The sequence below is a fragment of the Sebastes umbrosus genome, chromosome 1 (genome assembly GCF_015220745.1).
Source record: "Sebastes umbrosus isolate fSebUmb1 chromosome 1, fSebUmb1.pri, whole genome shotgun sequence".
In the NCBI taxonomy this organism is placed as follows: domain Eukaryota; kingdom Metazoa; phylum Chordata; class Actinopteri; order Perciformes; family Sebastidae; genus Sebastes; species Sebastes umbrosus.
In genome coordinates, this window is record NC_051269.1 from 9,385,725 (window position 1) to 9,404,051 (window position 18,327).

The 18,327-nt window shown below is 40.4% G+C and overlaps 1 protein-coding gene across 17 annotated transcripts in view; it reads left to right on the forward strand.

Moving 5' to 3' along the window:
* Positions 1-18,327, forward strand: part of cadpsb (Ca2+-dependent activator protein for secretion b) — a 79,733-nt gene that overhangs the window by 38,649 nt on the left and 22,757 nt on the right. For 6 of the 17 annotated variants that reach the window (XM_037768874.1, XM_037768883.1, XM_037768787.1 and 3 more), the window contains exons 7-18: positions 3,690-3,801; positions 4,825-4,964; positions 5,327-5,393; positions 6,668-6,776; positions 6,879-7,091; positions 11,329-11,340; positions 15,145-15,281; positions 15,403-15,590; positions 16,358-16,459; positions 16,571-16,634; positions 16,734-16,857; positions 18,245-18,313. In XM_037768874.1, coding sequence (XP_037624802.1) covers positions 3,690-3,801; positions 4,825-4,964; positions 5,327-5,393; positions 6,668-6,776; positions 6,879-7,091; positions 11,329-11,340; positions 15,145-15,281; positions 15,403-15,590; positions 16,358-16,459; positions 16,571-16,634; positions 16,734-16,857; positions 18,245-18,313 — 1,337 coding nt within the window. The remainder of the gene's footprint in view (positions 1-3,689; positions 3,802-4,824; positions 4,965-5,326; positions 5,394-6,667; positions 6,777-6,878; positions 7,092-11,328; positions 11,341-15,144; positions 15,282-15,402; positions 15,591-16,357; positions 16,460-16,570; positions 16,635-16,733; positions 16,858-18,244; positions 18,314-18,327) is intronic. The other 11 variants (XM_037768899.1, XM_037768841.1, XM_037768806.1 and 8 more) reach the window with 3 other exon arrangements.

Genomic DNA, 18,327 nt, shown 5'->3' on the forward strand with positions numbered 1-18,327 from the left:
CACACCCCCCAGGTTAACACTGTCAGCTGCGTCAGAGGTGTTGCTGTTGTTTTCACTGTTAGTGCTGTTAGCATCGTTGCGAGCATGGATGTATCAAGGGAACTGGATACAGCGTTGGCGGCGGGCTCCCGTTCATTCCTATGAGAGTTGCTCAGTGGCGCATGAAGCCTAAATGGCTCTACTGCCGAGTGATAAAGTACCCAGATCTTCTGGCGATCTTCCACATTGGGCCCATTGAGCAGGCACAGTAGCGTTTCCTTTAACTCCGCCTCCCAGCCCTCATTCCAGCCTGATTCTGGGTCTCATTCACATGAACGGAGGAAGGAAAATAACTCTGGATTTGGCTATTATAGTGCATTTTACAGCTTTTAAGACCTAATGATTTAAATAAGGGCTATTAGAGTGTTCGTACTGGGAAGTTGATTTACCTAAAAAGAAATCATCCGCTGAGCTACAGACGTCTCTTTCCCAATGTAATGTTGTAGTACTGCCGTTTGGCCACTACAAAAAAAATTGCTTAAAAGCCCGGTGCTCTTCCTGGGGGCTTGGCTGCAAGCCACGAGCTCAGCCGTTGCCATGTTGAGAGCCATGCGGAGGCAATAGCTATGCTCCCGATCTCACATTTAGCACATTTAATGAAATACATGCGTACAAATTATGTACAGGTTTAATGAAATCGGGTGTTGTACTGTGATGGGCCTTAATAGCAAAGCCTCTGAACTTGTGGGAAAGCAAAAACCGTTCCTGTTTCTGTTTTTGTTAAAGCTGCTTGAGTCATTCATGATTCACAGCTGAACCCAAAAACCTATTTGACTGGGTGATTTCTGACTCAGCCAACCAAGTTGTGAAAATTAATTGTGTAATCCCGCAGTATGTCAAGTATGAAATGAAATGGCATAGTTTGTAAATGTCCTTCCTTTCTTTGAGAGTGGTTTGCACGTATCCTAAAATATTTTGCTTCCTCATTGCTTGTTATTCTAGACCAGATTCATAACAATGATGGTGTCCTGGAGGCAAAAAAAGTATATCTCCGGCTAAATATATCTAACCTTTTTTTCATCTAATTAACCAGTACTGCACGGCGCAAGATTCGAGAGAAAATGTCCATGAAACATTCATGCAAATACGAGCTATTTTAAGGCCCAAATGTCTTCCTCTGATCTCCCTAATTCAAGAGCCATTTTATGAAGAGAGTATGAGAGAGATGGAGGGACGTGAATGAGAGGAAGGGATTAGAGGAGAACAAGGCGAGGGTAATATGTATGTGTGTGTGCGTGCGTGTGGGTGGGTACACGAAAACGCACATGAAATACATATATTAATGTACATACTACTGCAGGTTATTTGCATAGAGTAATTGCTTGTGTTCGGCAACTGTGTGCTCAGACATTCAACCTACTATTGTGATTTTACACATTACTTTGATCATTTAATTAAGGGCTTTATATTTATATATATAACGTTGCCACAATAATTATTTTCTGTTATTGTCTTGTAATTCTGCTATTTAGCTTTTTGTCATTTGACCCACTTGAGCGCACACAGTTTCATACATTTCAAGAGCTGTAGGAGCACAGCACTGTCACGTCCATTAATAGACCTCAGATTGATCCACAAGGTCACCTTCATGCCAGCACAATGCTTCCATCACAAACCAACGCAGCGCACCACGAGCTCCTCTCCGTCAGTCAGCAGCTTCTCTGCTCCGCACGTGTCGCAGCGTCTTTGTGTACATTAAGTCGCAATTAATTATGAATGTTAGAAATGGTTACAAGGAAAATAGCTTTCCAAGACTGGAAATTGACTCCATATCCTCCATGCCTCGCTTCAGAGAGAAATTTTATAGGCATTTTATATAATGTTGCTATGGCTGCACAAGGAAGCATAACATGTTGGCAGCCCCAGATAGCAGCGAGAAGTAACAAAAGCCTGTATACAGTACGTTGTGTAACATGTTTACTGTAAACTACATTTTTTCTGAATTTTCTTTCTTTCGTTTAATCCTTCTGGGGCTTGTGGAGGCGAAGCTGGTGATGAGGTTTAGTCATTATTAGTGGATTAATTACTACTAGGGATGCACCGAGCCGACTTTTTCAGTCCTGATAGCGATACCTGGGCTTTGGGTATCGGCCGATACCGAGTACCGATCTGATACCAGTGTTTAACTAGAAAATGCATTTCCTGCTGAAAATGCGTGGGAATGCTGACAGCTGAAATTTATTGCAAAGCATTGCTGAAAATGCAGAAATGTGAAATGACTTACCTGAAAAATGTTAAAGCTCAAATGCATTGCACTGCACCGCTGAAAAACCTAGAAGTTGAAATGTACAACTGGCAGAGTTGGAAGATGAACTGCATTAGCTAAAGAAGCTAAGAGCTGAAATACATTGCTAGAAAAGCTGGAAGCTTCACTGTCAAAAGTGGTAAATTTGAATTTTCCTGAATTGGCAGAAAGAAGAAATGCTTTGTATGTGTATCAGACAGATGAACTGCACTGCTAAACACAAAGAGAGACAGAGAGAGACAGACAGACAGAATAGTATTTGGGTGGAATAAACCTTTAAAACTACAAGTCTAGAGAGAGGTCCATCAGGCAGAGATTGATGGAGCTCAAATCAACCAATCAGACAACACCTGTTTGTGTCTGAAAGTGCTGAGTCATGGTTGGGAATGACTGGTGAAAACACAGAGAAGGTACTACCTGAAAAAGTTGTTTACCTGAAATCTCTTCAGTTTGAGCACTTCAACACTTTGATGAAGATGTAGACGTGTCATTTGTGTGGATAAAGTTAAAAATTAAATCTTAAATCTTAAATCTGTTTTCGTATGTTAAGACATCTGATTGTAAATCAATATATTTTATTTTCTCACTTGATTTAAGTGTGTTTAAATAGATTGAAGTAGTCTTGGTTTTTGAGCCATGCCTGAGTGAAGGGGTTAAATACAATACAATAGACTTGACAGCAGAAGTTAATTTTAGCCAGTCTGTCTGTGGCATCTCTCTGCATCTCTCAGTTACAGACCCACCAAATACTGTTGGCTGATAAGACGGGTGTTTTGTTATGTAAAAATGTTGCCAAGTGCCGCTTTAAAGATGTCTGGTATATAAATAGCAGGAATGCATTTAGAACAAGTGACACGGAGGAATAAAGTGTGTGTGTGCGTGTGCGTGTGTGTGTGTGTGTGTGTGTGTGTGTGTGTTATCTTCAGTGGTTTTAACCTGACTTTGACATACTGTAGATCTGTGTGACTCTGCAGTATTTCTTCTTTTATAAAAGACTTCCAGTCAGTCCCCCATCATCTTTCTTCTGTGATAAAAAGATATACTGTGACGTTTGTGTGTGTGTGTGTGTGTGTCTATAAACAATGTAATGTCTCCGTTCGCTTGTATACTGCAATCCCAACGGTCCAAAAACTGTCAGCTGCTATATCAGGGCTGTTTTGAAGTGAAGACGTAAAGGATCTCAAAATTGAAATATTATTTCTTTCATTGCTGTATAATTTTTCTATTTGATGTTGTTTAAAAACATTGAGAAGGACGTGAAATCTCTCTCTCTTCCACACTTTTATTGACATGTAAACGTGATTCAATGCTTGCGGGAGATGAAGTCATCGTGCGGGATCACTGCTGTGCTACCGTGCTGTCATGGAAGCTAACCTCTGGAGTGTTCTTTTGTTGTGTCTTTCAGCTGGGGGACCCAAGGGGACTTCACCACCACACACCCTCTGCCTGCTGTCAAGGTGAAACTGTTTACAGAGAGCACAGGGGTGCTGGCACTGGAGGACAAAGAGCTGGGCAGGGTAACACTTGCATTTGTTTGACTTTTACCGACACAGAAATACTCTGCACACAATAATACTGTAATCAGGACTCACATGTTGCATAAGTGAACACCAAACTAACAAATTACAACTTCTTTGGCTTATAAGATAAACATAGAAATACAAACAGGATCAGCCTCACAAGCATTTCATTCACTGTGTGACATTCTGATTTTAATAAGTTCAACCGAGTCTCCAGTGTAACGCCACTTGCATGTGATTCAGACATAACCTTTTGATTTCTTTTTTGCAAGTTAAACATGAGGTTGTCAAAGCAAGAGTATTCTTTGCACATTATAAAGACGCAGAAAATGCGTTTTTACTTTTATCTACGCATTTTTACAAGTAGTGGAAGAGAGAACGAGACATTTTGTGCTTCTCATTTTGATTCTTTCCCACTACACGCTTGTGTTTGAATTCTGCGAGTGAATTATGCCGCAGTACTTCTCTCATAAGATAGAAGTAGGCTGGCAAAAAAACTTTTCCCCTTTTTTTAAAATCTGATTTCTGATCTTTGAGTACTATTTAAATCTTGAGCTTCTGTGACTCAAGCGCAGAGAGAGCAGAAACCTTTATCAGTTTCCCAAGGTGTAAGTGTGTAAGGTTACTGTGATGAATGGTTAAGGATGGTGGCGTTGCAGGTTTGCGTCGGGGGCAGTAGCGCCTCAGACGTCCCTGTAGTGGCAGTGACCTTGGCTGTGACAAGGCTCTTTGATCTCCCACTGCAGCAGCGTTGGCAGGAAGGCAGGCTTCCTCAAAGCTCTTTAACTCGGCAAAGAGAGATTAGGCCTCCTCTTCGGGGAGGCAGAGCAAAGCGCTGCTCTGTTTCTCTACCCTGACTCACTTTATTCTTTCACTTTCAAAAAATATGAAACACATAATCACCAGCCCCTGCTAACACGCCGATTGGTGTTGCTGTACGTTGCACGGGATGAGATCAAAGATTCACCTCCTGGATACAAACGCTCATAATTATGTCTTACTTTTTTTGTTTGAGTGCAGGTCGTCCTCCACCCGACTCCTAACAGCCCCAAGCAGTCAGAGCTCCACAAGATGACCGTGACCAAGGCGTGCCCCGACCAAGATCTGAGGATCAAACTGGCCATACGTATGGACAAACCACAGAACATGAAGCACTGCGGGTAAGAGACGCGCTGATGATGAAGTAAGACATGTGACGTTCCTGTGTGCCTTTTTATTTTCCATGTTTTTCTTATAGAACTCCAGCCCTCACAGCTCCTTGGCCTCATTTTCTAGTCACGTACCATGGAAAAATACTGTGAAGTGCACTACTCCCCCTGGTGGATGCTAGTGTGTAGTTTAGATTTGTTTTAATTAGAAGTTGCCAAAAAAAGTATTCACTTTTCTCATTTCTATTGCAAATCACATATTTATATACAAATATAATGAAGTGTTTCTGTGCAACAGGTATGTGCTCCAATCATGTGTTTGTTGTTGTTATGACATGTGGACTGGGTTTTGTGTGTGGACAATGTTTTGACAGGTATCTGTGGGCTTTTGGGAAGAATGTTTGGAAGCGTTGGAAGAAGCGTTTCTTTGTCCTGGTGCAGGTGGGTTATCTTTAATATTTACAGTGTTCAGTGTTGAGTTTGTTTCTGTTGGGTTTTATACCCCATTAGTGAGTCACAATATTGAGTGCATAACATCATATTTGCATGTATTTTCTATATTGATATTGTATATTAGGGCTGACCCTCTCAGTCGATTAGTCAACTGATCGGTTGTTTTGGTCTCAGTCGACTAAGATTTCTTTTGTATGTTAATCATTTTTTATGTAATATTCATGCTGAATGACTTATTTCCGATGAAACTTGTGAGCAAACACAAGATTTAAAGTGGCGCTTTTGTGTGATTCTTTGTGGAGAAAAACTCAGATTTACAGATCTGTCAATTAAATCAACTAATCGATTAGTCGACAATATCGTATGAGTGTTTGTCGACTGAGAATTTCTTTGGTTGAGGACAGCCCTGTTGTTTATATTACACGCTGATATGCAGGAAATCTGTTGAAATATGTTCACTCTTCATTTTGTCAATGGAATAATTGACTATTACTTTAGATGTAGGGCTGTCAATCGATTTAAATATTTCACCGAGATTAATCGCAAATTAATCACACATTTTTTTTATCTGTTCAAAATCTACCTTAAAGGGAGATTTGTCAAGTATTTATTACTCTTATCAACATGGGAGTGGGATAATATGCTTGCTTTATGCAAATGTGTGTATATATTTATTATTGGAATTCGATTAACAACACAAAACAATGACAAATATTGTCCAGAAACCCTCACAGGTACTGCATTTAGCATAAAACAATATGCTCAAATCATAACATGGCAAACTGCAGCCCAACAGGCAACAACAGCTGTCAGTGTGTCAGTGTGCTGACTTGACTATGACTCGCCCCAAACTGCATGTGATTATCATAAAGTGGGCATGTCTGTAAAGGGGAGACTCGTGGGTACCCATAGAACCCATTTTCATTCACATATCTTGAGGTCAGAGGTCAAGGGACCCAGTTTTTCTTCGCCAAAATTTAGCGAAAGTTTGGAGCGTTATTTAACCTCCTTCCCGACCAGCTAGTATGACATGTTTGGTACCAGTATCTTCATTCTAGCTTTAAAATTGAGCCCGCTACAACCTAAAAACCGAAAGATGCTTTAATGTGTTAAAGAAATGAGTGGCGTTAAAAAAAAATTGCGTTACCACGTTAACTTTGACAGCCCTATTTAAATGTAATTTCTCAAGGACAGCACAGAATTCAGTAACTTAGCTTTCCTCTGGCGGTTTGAATTGATCGCTAATCCTTTGTGTTGTATAGGTGAGTCAGTATACGTTCGCCATGTGCAGCTACAGAGAGAAAAAGTCAGAACCCCAAGAGCTTCTCCAGCTGGACGGGTATACTGTGGACTACAGTGACCCCCAGCCAGGTGAGACGGCACACCTACACATGCTGTAACTATACGTTCACATACACACACACACACACACGGTAAAACACTAACTACTTGTTCTTTAATGTCCTCACTCAGGCTTGGATGGCGGCAGGGCTTTCTTCAACGCAGTGAAGGAAGGCGACACTGTGATCTTTGCCAGCGACGATGAGCAGGACCGCATCCTGTGGGTCCAGGCCATGTATCGTGCCACCGGCCAGTCTCACAAGCCTGTCCCACCCACTCAGGTCCAGAAACTCAATTCCAAAGGGGGTGCCTCAGCCCAAATGGACGCTCCCATTTCTCAGTTCTGTAAGTAGCCCCAAACACAACACGGCCACTTAAGCAGAAAGCAGTTTTCATCCACAATGCAGTGAAAGCTCTAACCCATAAATGTCTCACGCCATGCGCTCCACACTGCAGTCACAAAAACGTGCTGATAGAACTAACACACAAGCACGCACACACATGCCTTGGTCTCTCACAGATCCCTCCAGCATCTGATGGACTTCCACTCATTTTCACCACTCCCACAGTGTTTAAAGGTGCAATTCCATGCTATTCCATCAGTCTGTTCACAAGGAACAACCAACCCGAAAAAGACTGCATCGTACGACAGCAGGATACGGCGTGCAAACTTTGTATAAAAACTAAATAGGTCACCACACATACGATTTGAACATTGGAGCCTGCTGGGGTTGAATTCAGACTGGCAGTGCCAGGGAGTGCTGCTCTTGTCCTAACCGTAGGCATGTTTTAATCCAGTTGTAGCTCTAGAGGGCAGCCGTGAAAGCCGCCGCGGAGACAGTTTCTCAGATGGTTCCCCTTGTCACTGAATGACGGCCAAGCCAGACAACATGTCTGAAGTTTTAACCAATCTGTCACTGTACTTGCACCTCTAAGCAGCCCACAGGTCAGGTAGCAAAGTGAAGGTAAGACTGTCTACAGTAGTGTGGCATCTGTACCAACTTCTGTTGTAACCGTCTCTTGTGTCCCCCCTCATTAAAGAAGGGAAAATATATTTTTTTATATATATATAAGTACCACCACAATTTCTGCCAGCAACAATTCTCTTCACACGATCTGTGTATACCCGAGTTGGTTTTGACCTTTGCTGTCAGGCATTCTCTTATTTTAGAAAAATGATCTTTGCCCATAACAACACTAACATAGACCTTTTTGACCTCTACTGAACTTAACGTCACATATTTTTTACCAATCCACAATAATAGATCCTGCTATTCAGAACAAAACATGACTTTTTGTGTGCATCTTTTGACTCCATAGTTAAAGAATTATTTATTTTCTAACTCTAAAGAACAAGATTTTGTATTTTTTCTTAGATGAATTGTAGACAAAATAATTGGCACTATTTACTAATACTAAAAAAAAAAAATGGACACCCAGGGTTATAATAATGATAATAATATAATTATAAAGAAGCCCCAAGTTAATTCATATTATTGGAGTGAAACTATAAAGATGAATTGGACCAGTTACTCAGAATCCTATCACATAAATTCTATGTTGTTTCTCCATTGGTTTCTTTGTCCAGTATGTGATCGTTCTTGTGGTTAGTTGACTCCTCTGATGCCAGCTGTTGCCATTCAAAGCCTCCTCACAGTGGCACAGACCTCCTACCCCCTCCCTGAAACATTGTGGCACACCACGCGTACATGTTTCACCCCCTGGTGGTCTTGAATGGCACTGGGACCATAACATACACAGCCCTCCTGACTCTGCTGCAGTGGACTGATTATAAACAAGAGTCCTATGAAGGTTCTGAGCCATCTGCGCACACTTCAAATCGTTTTTTTCTTCCCTTAATCAACCAGTTTCATTACTAGAAAGGGGTTTTAGTGCACATCACATATACAAGTGTTCTAATAATTATGGAGAGGCTTATTGTGTTGAACTTTCCATTTAATAGACTGAACAGAAAATACGACAAATTCATATCATATGTGAGAATATCATAGATGGCCTATAAAGGGGTACTCCAGCGATTTAGTGTAGCACTTTCATAATGTTAGGGGGGGTCAACATTAAAGAAGGTGCGATATCCTGACTTTTAGGACCCAGTATGGGTCCAAACCAAAAATACATTGGATCTTACATCCCCCATAATGCAACTAGATAGCGTCTTTTTGTTAAACCCTCCATGCCTGGTAACCACCCACATATTTAAAACTCTACACCTCCAGTTATTATTGCAGACTTTATGTTATACATTTATGTTATTCAAGCCCAACCCAAGTCAACCCTGATGACATCACAATGACATCATCAGGGGTATTTTCTAAAGCCCCATTTGGACAGGATTAACGTTACAGGAGCAATTGGGGAATAAAATATTCACTCTACTTCCTGGTAATTTAACTCATCGTTCCTGACGGCATTTTAACCATGGGGACATTGCAGGATGTGGTTTGTAATAGGCATTCAGCAGAATAAAGCCAAAGAGAAAGATGAAGGGGAGGCGTGGATACTGCGTGAGTCAAAGACCGTACTTCCCGTTCTCGGAGTCGTAACTCAAGTCAGATCTGAACACATTAACACACAGACATGAAACGTATTATTCATCAATCATTCAGTTTGACTTACACTACAGGACATCTCAAATGTCCATCGCAAAGTTACTTCAGAACTTGCCATCGCAAGTTTTCTTCAGTAACAAATCCAGTGATAGTTGTCTGTTCCTCCATGGGTATTTCAGCATGTTTTTAATGTGCTTATTTGCCAAAATGTAAACAAATATTGGCTAAAAAAAAGGCTCAAAAGACAGTACGAGTACCTACTGTACCTGAAGCTGACATTAAAACAGACCATGTGATGAGATTTTACGGGTTCTTTTCTTTCTGTCGTCATAATGGTTCCAACATAAATAGGCCTTTATGTTGATGTTAGCATATTTTCATCAGATTATCAAAAAACATTTTTGACTTACTCTATTTTTCTCGCAACAGTCAAATTGCCGATTAAAAAAAAAGAAATTTAAAGTCTACTTTGAATTACAATGACATTGCTCCAGATGGGATTTAGATTCTATTCCATTAAAATGTCTTTATTGGCATGACTTAACACTGTGCATATTGCCAAAGCTTCATTAACATCAATAAAATAACATAAAATACATAAAGTCCCACATGTAAAAAGTTTGTTGGAACAATATCAACAGGAAACAAAACAAAATTAACAGACAAAAAAAAATAACAAGGTGCAGACGACTGTTACTGTCACTCATCACCATCCTTTAGTTTATGGCAGGCAGCAACGTAGAGATTTTTTTAGATTGAGACTGCAGCAGGACCAGTGAGTTTGCAGAGAAAAAGTAGGTGATTGCGGCAGCAGTTATTACTGAGGTTGTTGAGGTTACTTACATACACAGTCGGGATAGGATTAAAATCACTGAGCTGTGCAGCTAATGTTAAAATCACCACACCTCCTCGAGAGAAATAATCCAGTAGAGCTGCAACGAGTAATCGATTAATCAATAATAATTATTGAATTAATCACCAACTATTTTGATAATCGGTTTGAGACATTTTTAAGAAAAAAAAAGTTTCAGCTTCATAAATGTGAACAATTTTTCTGGTTTCTTAACTCCTCTATGACAGTAAACTGAATATCTTTGAGTTGTGGACAAAACAAGACATTAGAGGATGTCGTCTTGGGCTTTGGGAAACACTGATCGACGTGTTGTACTATTTTCTGACATTTTATAGACCAAACAACTAATCGATTAATCGAGAAAACAATCGTTAGTTTCAACCCTAAAATCCAGTCTGATGAGGCTTAAGATTTGACAAAGCTCCCCAAAAGACATTAGACTGTTTTCACCGGCTCAGTAGTACTAACCATGACTAGTAGACTGATCTTTGTCTAAAATCAGTGGAGTGCTCCTTTAAAGCATGTTCAAACTTACTGCTACAACTGTGATGTGTTATCTCACTGCTACGAACACGTTCACCACTTGATTTATTTCAACCTTTCCAGGACCTTCATAGCCTCTTTTCCTTTTAAAAAAGACACAGGCATCTTTTACACATAAAAACTGACTTGGGGGTTAACTTCATCTTGGTAGGTGTGTTTGCCAATGTCCCTTTTAAAAGTCAGCCGTGTGTTTGATCTGCAGTTACGCAGAGTGACAGTACTTAACGCGTAGCTCTTGACTCCTTAAGTACTCGTCCAGAATCCAGAAAAACTAAACTGCAGTGGAGTGATGAGGATCGTAACTTCTCTCTTCCTCCCTCTGTCTCTGTCTCTCTCTCTATCTCTCTCTGTCTCTCTCTTTCTCTCTCTAAATATGCCTCAACATCCGTTGTCAAGTTCACATATCCTCACATGTACTCACACACCACCGCCCACAAACTCTCATGTTGGTATAGGTTGTTGTTTTTGAGTTGTGTTTTCTTCTTCATGCTTTGCCTGTACCCTTCTTGAGTAATGCAGCTGCTAGGTCAGGGTCTCTCGTGATTGCTCTCCTCCAGCCTTGTTGCTAGTCTTTATGTTATTCTGGTTTGTCCCTTCTTACCCTGCTGTCTTCTAGCTGGACTCAAGGGTAAGTGCTTCCCTGTAGCCGGCACAGCTCAGATAATCCCCGCCGATTATCTGACAATTGCAACGTTCTTTCTCTCTTCTTTCCCCTCTTCTCCTATTTTTTCACGTCTCGCCTCATGTCTTAGATATTAGTTGATAACTTTTTTTTTGTTTTTGACGACCTCGACTCGAGGATCAAAGTATAAGCATCCATTCGTGCCAGCATAGGATGCATGTATTTTATTCTAAGAATTTTATTATTTGACTCAGTAATAGTTAAAGTTGATATTATAGTTGCTACTGCATAATTGCCTTCTCTCTTTATTCATATTGGTGACTGGATCCCTCAGAGTAAAGCAGTACGATGATGAAATGTGGCAAACAATACATTTCTTTTTTTTCTCTTTTTCTTGTAAATTTATTATTAATAATATAAATTTCAAGTGCTGAAAACAAGCTGGCGATTCTGTTATTGCAGTTAGGTAAAACCTAGTAAATATCAGATGTTTTATATAGATTTATTTAAGGTAACACTTCATTTTACAGGCAAATTCCATGGTAAGTAGGTGATAATTAGGAAGTAATATAGATGAAATTTCTTTGAAATTACTGGCAAATTACCTCAATATTTACCTCAGAGTTTAACGAAAATTACTACAACATTATTTAATAATTATATTTTGCTATTTCCCAATAAGCAATAATAAATAACTGGTCATTTATTTAATATATTTCTAGGAAAATAATACAAAGTTAATTGATAGGAATGATTGCAAACACTTTATTTCCATGTCTGCTGGTAAGTAGATAATAATTAGCAAGTAACTTCTTTGAAATTCCTTAATAAATACCCCAAAATGTATAAACTAACTTCAATTTAGTGGCCTGCTCTGTAGAAGTTAGGCAGAAACAAGTTGGAAGTTAAGATGTAACTATTCAGTTACACACCTGTTATGCAGAAGTTACATATACAGTAAGGTAAGTGGTTACTGTCCACCGTCTGCTGCCCTGATGGGGATGTTAGATATAAATGAGGTTATCTACTTACCAGTAAACAGCGGACCTGGGAATAAAGAGTTTGCATCATGCCTATCAATTAACTTTGTATAATAATTTTCCTGGAAATGTATTAAAGAAATTACCAGCTATTTATTACCTGCTTTGGGAAATAGCAGAATATAATTATTAAATAATGTTGGGGTACATCTTAGGTAAATATCAGGGTAATTTCAAATATGTTACTTGCTAATTATCACCTACTTACCATGACATTTGCAGACCTGTAAAATTACCTTATCTAAAGATAGAAGTGCAGATAAAGTGTGAATGATGATGTCAGTCTGTGATTGCTGTTATTTTAAAAAATATATATTTCATGCATGAGTGAAATTTGTTCTCAAGTGTTGATCACGCTTTACTTCAGAGGGCTCAAACGCTTTTAGTTCTTTTTCTTTGAACTTTTCTCGATGAGAGTTGGCAAATATGTATGCGGAGTATTCTGAATGCCAAAGACAAGGAGTAGCTAATGCCGCCCCTTCTTACGAAACAATACTCCGGACCCTCCCCCATACCCTCCCCCTCCTCCCTCCTACAGTAGATGGGCCTGTAGATAGAAGCTAGACCGGTGTTACACCTCCAGAAAGGAGAGATCTCATTTTGATTTCTTTTGACTGCCCTTTGTTTGCCTGAATAGGAGAACACCTGTGTCATGTGTCCATACTTTTGTACGAATACAGGAGTTTTCATTCATTTCCCCCCATCTCCCAGAGAATGATACAGTTTTGCCTCTGTCGGCTTCATGCTATTTACCCATGTACTTGCACCAAATTGTATTGCTACCCTATTAGAGTTCTCCGGTAGTGGTATGCCTGTTAGTGTGCTCTGTAGAGATCATGAATACACTGCAACATATTCAAGTATTGTCAACTTGCAAATGCGTAGAGAAAAAAAAAAGGAATGCCAAAAAAGATAAAAATGCAAATTTGAAAATGGGTCTGCAGATGTGCATGACATTTAAAAGCTCAATGAAAAGTCACACAGCATGTGATAATTTTATATATGGATGCAAAAGTACTCGCCTATTCACTTTGGGAATTTGGTTAATTTTATGGTCATTATCATTATTGTAAGTTATGATAATGTTACTGTAGTATTGAGTGTATTCTGGACTCCATTTTCCTCATTTAATCCAAGCAAAGGAGATATAGCCCACTCACTGTCTGTCGTAGCCCAACCCCAGGCACCTTCTGTTCACTCTTTGGATGTAACTCACTATCTCAACACTGATCCACAACATCACTCTCTTTGTAACTTGGTCCTGAGTGATTCTTCCTCTTGTGGTTATCACCACTGTCTTCTTGTCCCCATTAAAAAGGTTGTCTTACCCACTTTCATCCTGCTGCTGTCTCCTCATCCAGGTTCACCTCTATTACTTCTCTTCTCTCGTTGTTTCTAGCCCTCACGTGTTAACTGTCCTACTCTTTTACATTATGACGTACTTTACCTGTCTTGTCCCTCTCCCTCGAGCAATCTCTTATTGCCATCGTCCACATTTTACTTGTTGTCTCGCAGGTTTTTCTTCTCAGATTGGAGTAAAAAAAACAAGCTAATTTCCTGAAGTGTAACCCTCTGTAGGTTCCTTTTTTTTCAAATTTCAGTGAATGTTTAGCACCCGTATTACACCCTTTCCTCTCAGTGACCTGAAGGTTGACAGATGTCAGTACTGCTCTATACGTTGTCCCCCGGCCGTGCCCAGCCAAGATCAGGCCTCCACCTCCCATCCCCACTCCCAAACCATCGTCTCTCATGTCAGTGTCTCATGGACATGACACCTGTCACTCACTCACACCGAGGACATGACTGCGAGTCTCTTATCTATTTTGAATCATCCCCGTCCCCATCATTTTGTCTCTGACAGCTGTATTATTTACAGAGCACGAGAAATTACGGTCAGTTTAGTTAGTAGATGTGACCTTTTGTGGTTTAGAAAAGTAAAAAAGGGATTATTCCACCATGTTTTCATCCCATATTTACTAAGTTTCATCATAGTTTCATCAAATTTTTTTTTTTTTTTTACACTATTTGATGTTACTAATATTCTTTCTTCGTTGAATTTCACAGAGCAGGTTTTATTTTTTTAAAAGTCATGGCAAAAGTTATGAAGCAAGACAAACACTAAAAATCTGAAAGAGTATGACTTCCGAGGATCCATAACTGGAGACAAATCTGCAAATCTCCATTCAATAACTTTTTTACAATTGAACTTTTCTCTTGAATTAGCACTCTATACTGTATCTCTACAGTGTGTTCAGATGGATTTTTCATACGTCATACTTCTGTCTTTTTTTTATTAGCACACGTCCCAACATTTGTCAGGACCTGAGTGACATTCAACAATTGCGAATGGCAGAATCTATTGAATACATTAAGAAGAATGCATCTAATTCTATCTAACCAGCACTTTTTCAAACATGTTTTGGATCTTTTAGAGGTTTATTTTCCCCCCCTGCAAAAAAAACATCAGGGAATGTGACATACTGTACTAAGATGCATGCATGCACATACAATAGAAGCACCCATGCCTCTGAGCTTAGCTTCAGATCGCTAGAATCTCATCCACCAATACATTCAATCTCTTTACGCTGTCTGACACAATGCAAGTTGACAATGTAAGCTGTAAGTGTTTATAATTTGCCCTTAGAAGTAGCAACAAAAAAAAAAAAATCCCTGTTGTTTCTGTGTCGTGACGAAGACTGTTTGCCTGTTTGCCTCACTGATGTCTTCTCCTCTGAACCGTGTTCTTTCCCCTGTGCCGTTGGCCGGATAGACGCTGACAGAGCTCAGAAACATGGCATGGATGAGTTTATCTCCGCTAACCCCTGTAGCTTTGACCACGCCTCGCTTTTCGAGATGGTGCAGCGGCTCACGTTGGACCACAGGCTCAACGACACCTTCTGCTGTTTGGTGAGTCACTCTCTGTGCCCGTTATCAACGTCACCACATAATACATTTATGGCACTGGGTTTTTTTTTGTTGTTAGCTGATATGCAATAATGCAATCCCCATCTGTGTTTGCATTGTGCAGGGATGGTTTAGCCCAGGCCAGGTGTTTGTCTTGGACGAGTACTGTGCCAGGAACGGAGTTCGAGGTTGTCACAGACATCTGTGTTACCTGCGTGATCTACTGGAAAGAGCAGAGAGTGGGGCTATTATTGACCCCACTCTTCTTCACTACAGCTTCGCTTTTTGTGCCTCCCATGTCCATGGGAACAGGTGTGCCCTAATCCCTTCTTTTAACATGTTTGTAAGTGACGTTGCTGAACAGGATTTGAAAGCACATTAAGATCTCAATATAAATTGTATTCCTTCAGGCAAACTGATAGCTCCTATATATACAGAGTAGTTGGGAACACAAGAACAGAATAGAGATAGATATTTTTTTTTTGTCTTCATCTATGTTATTTCGCCATATTTATTGTTTGTGTATTTTTATGTTCCAATTTTTGCAGCTTTTTGCGTCGCATGTTATGTTGTTAATCAATTGTATATCTCCACATATTTCCTTGTTTTCTACCATTTTTCTTTGTTTTCTTTTCTCTCTGTCCTTTGTTGCCATAGTCTCTTACTGTCCATATTATTCATCCTCCCATGTGTCCGTTAAAGTCAGAGAGGGCAGCAATTACTGGGGGCCGCTGGGCTATGAGGCCCTAATGTCCCCAAAGAGCTCCCAAAGCCCAGATCCAGGCACTGCCTCTAAACAAGCACGCATATTCAAGTTTAGAAAGAGAAGGGAGTCCAAAATACCACTCTGTCAAGGGCAAACAAGGTGAGACATTGACATTTATCTCTTTGTGTAACACAAAACGGGAATTCAAGAACACAAATCTCACACAATTTGCAGTCAGTTCCTTCAGGGGCTCGAAGCTTTCCGCCAGTGTTTTTTTTTGGTTTTGTTCTTGCGGACTCAGATGAGAGGTTGCATAAGTTGAACTCCTGCAGGGTTTCAGCTGGGTTAAAGTATGTGGGTGTGATCCTCATAGGCCAGACGGGCTGACCACAGTGAAAGTGGACGAGAAGGAGCGCTTCGAAGACATCAAGGAGCGGTTGCGTGTGATATTGGAAAACCAGATTGTAAATTTCAGGTGACTTCCGACTCCCCAACAGCAGCACATAACCACAAAAGTCACAAAACATTACGCCTCTCCGTATTTTTCCACTGTTATTACATTTCCTGTCTCCATCTTCCCTTGTAGATATTGTTTCCCCTTCGGCCGTCCAGAGGGAGCACTGAAGGCTACTTTATCTTTGCTGGAGAGGGTTTGTAAATATAAAAAGAAAGCATTTTATACTCCGTGAAACAGCAACTGTGATGTAATGAAAACAGGTTACATAACTCCTCTTTAATGTGGCCTGTAGGTCCTGATGAAGGACATTGTGACCCCAGTTCCGCCAGAAGAAGTTAAAGGAGTGATCCGCAAATGTTTGGAGCAGGCCGCTCAGCTCAACTACGAGCGGATTCAAGAATATGCTAAAATTGAAGGTAACCAGAAACGCACAACGCAACGTCACATAACGACTGCTGGGGTGAATGTGCTAATGATATCGTGATAAAATAACACCCACTTGACTAAAATGTAAGTGTAATGCAGTCATTTAACCATGTGTGGTTTCAGATTGAAATGCTCATCCAGTGGTTGTGTGTGGAATAGAATAGGAAAAGACACTGGACTACACATAAATTCCCAGTCGTCCTTTTTCTTACTCCAGTATGAGATTGTACTTGTCACTGTTATTTATTTATTTATTTATTTACACATGGTGAACTCACTTGGTATATGGTATATTTGTGTCCATATCCCAAATGATTTGTGGCATCCCAAATTATTTGTGACAGTTTGTCGGTCACTCTCTGTCTCTCAGTCCAATAACTCTCTCCTTTGTTTCAGGCCTGCTTTAGCTCTGTGCTGTTCTGTAGGTCAAGTTGGCTTTTGTGTAGAGGTGTGTGAGTAAAAATGCATTCAAATCCAAAGCCCTGAAATCTGTTGATGTGCTGATCTCTCATTGTGCCTTGACTATTCAAGCTGTGTAGTATCCCCGGCCTCTGACATTTTGACGATTGGACTTTTGAGTTCAGCTTAACTGAATGTCCTCTCTGACTCCCAGTCGATGCACACTCCCCCCTCCCCCCACTAGCTTACCGTAGCTCTTACCTCTCTGATCCCTCCAGCCGACTCTGCCCGCCCCTCTTTACTCCCCCCTGCCTTGAAACACCAGCAGCTCTCCTTTCACCTCTATCTTATGTTCTTGCTGAAGATCTTCCTCTCCCTCGCTGCTCTCTGCTCTGCTTTTTTTCTCCTCCTCCTCCTCAACCACAGTTTGGGCTTTGCCACAGTTATCACGTTATTTGACCTCTCGACTATGTGATAAGTGGCTTTTTAACCAAAGGAATGCTGGGATTGAACGCCAACAAACCAGCATCAGCCACCTGCATGTGCTTTGAGACATAACAACATGGCCTTTCTTTATTGGCATGGATTACATATCAAAAAAATAACATCAATGGCAAGACATTTTTAGAATGTCTTATTCTCTCTTGCTGTGTCTTTTGCTTCCAGTACACCCATTAAATGCATTGACATGCATTTTGCATATTTACATAGATGATGTTGTTTATGCCTCGAAAGAAATCCCCCCAGGGTGCTAAAGATACTAAGGGTTCAAACCTTACTATCTTGCCATGCTATGTGAATTTTACTTTCCACTGTCCTTGTGAGGCGCCTGTTTCAAAATAAACCAAACATTTGACTTTGCCTCCTGGCCAACAGAATGTCGTTTTCACCTGGACAGCCCTCTTCCCATCAGCCTCTGACCTCTAGCCTTCCCACCTCTGACCCCAGCCTCTTGCATGCCCCGATCCTTTTTTATAGGAAAAAAGAGGGAAATGTTTGAGCACCCTGTCTTCTGCTTGGCGTCTCAAGTGATGGATTTAACCATCCGTGAGTACCTTCAC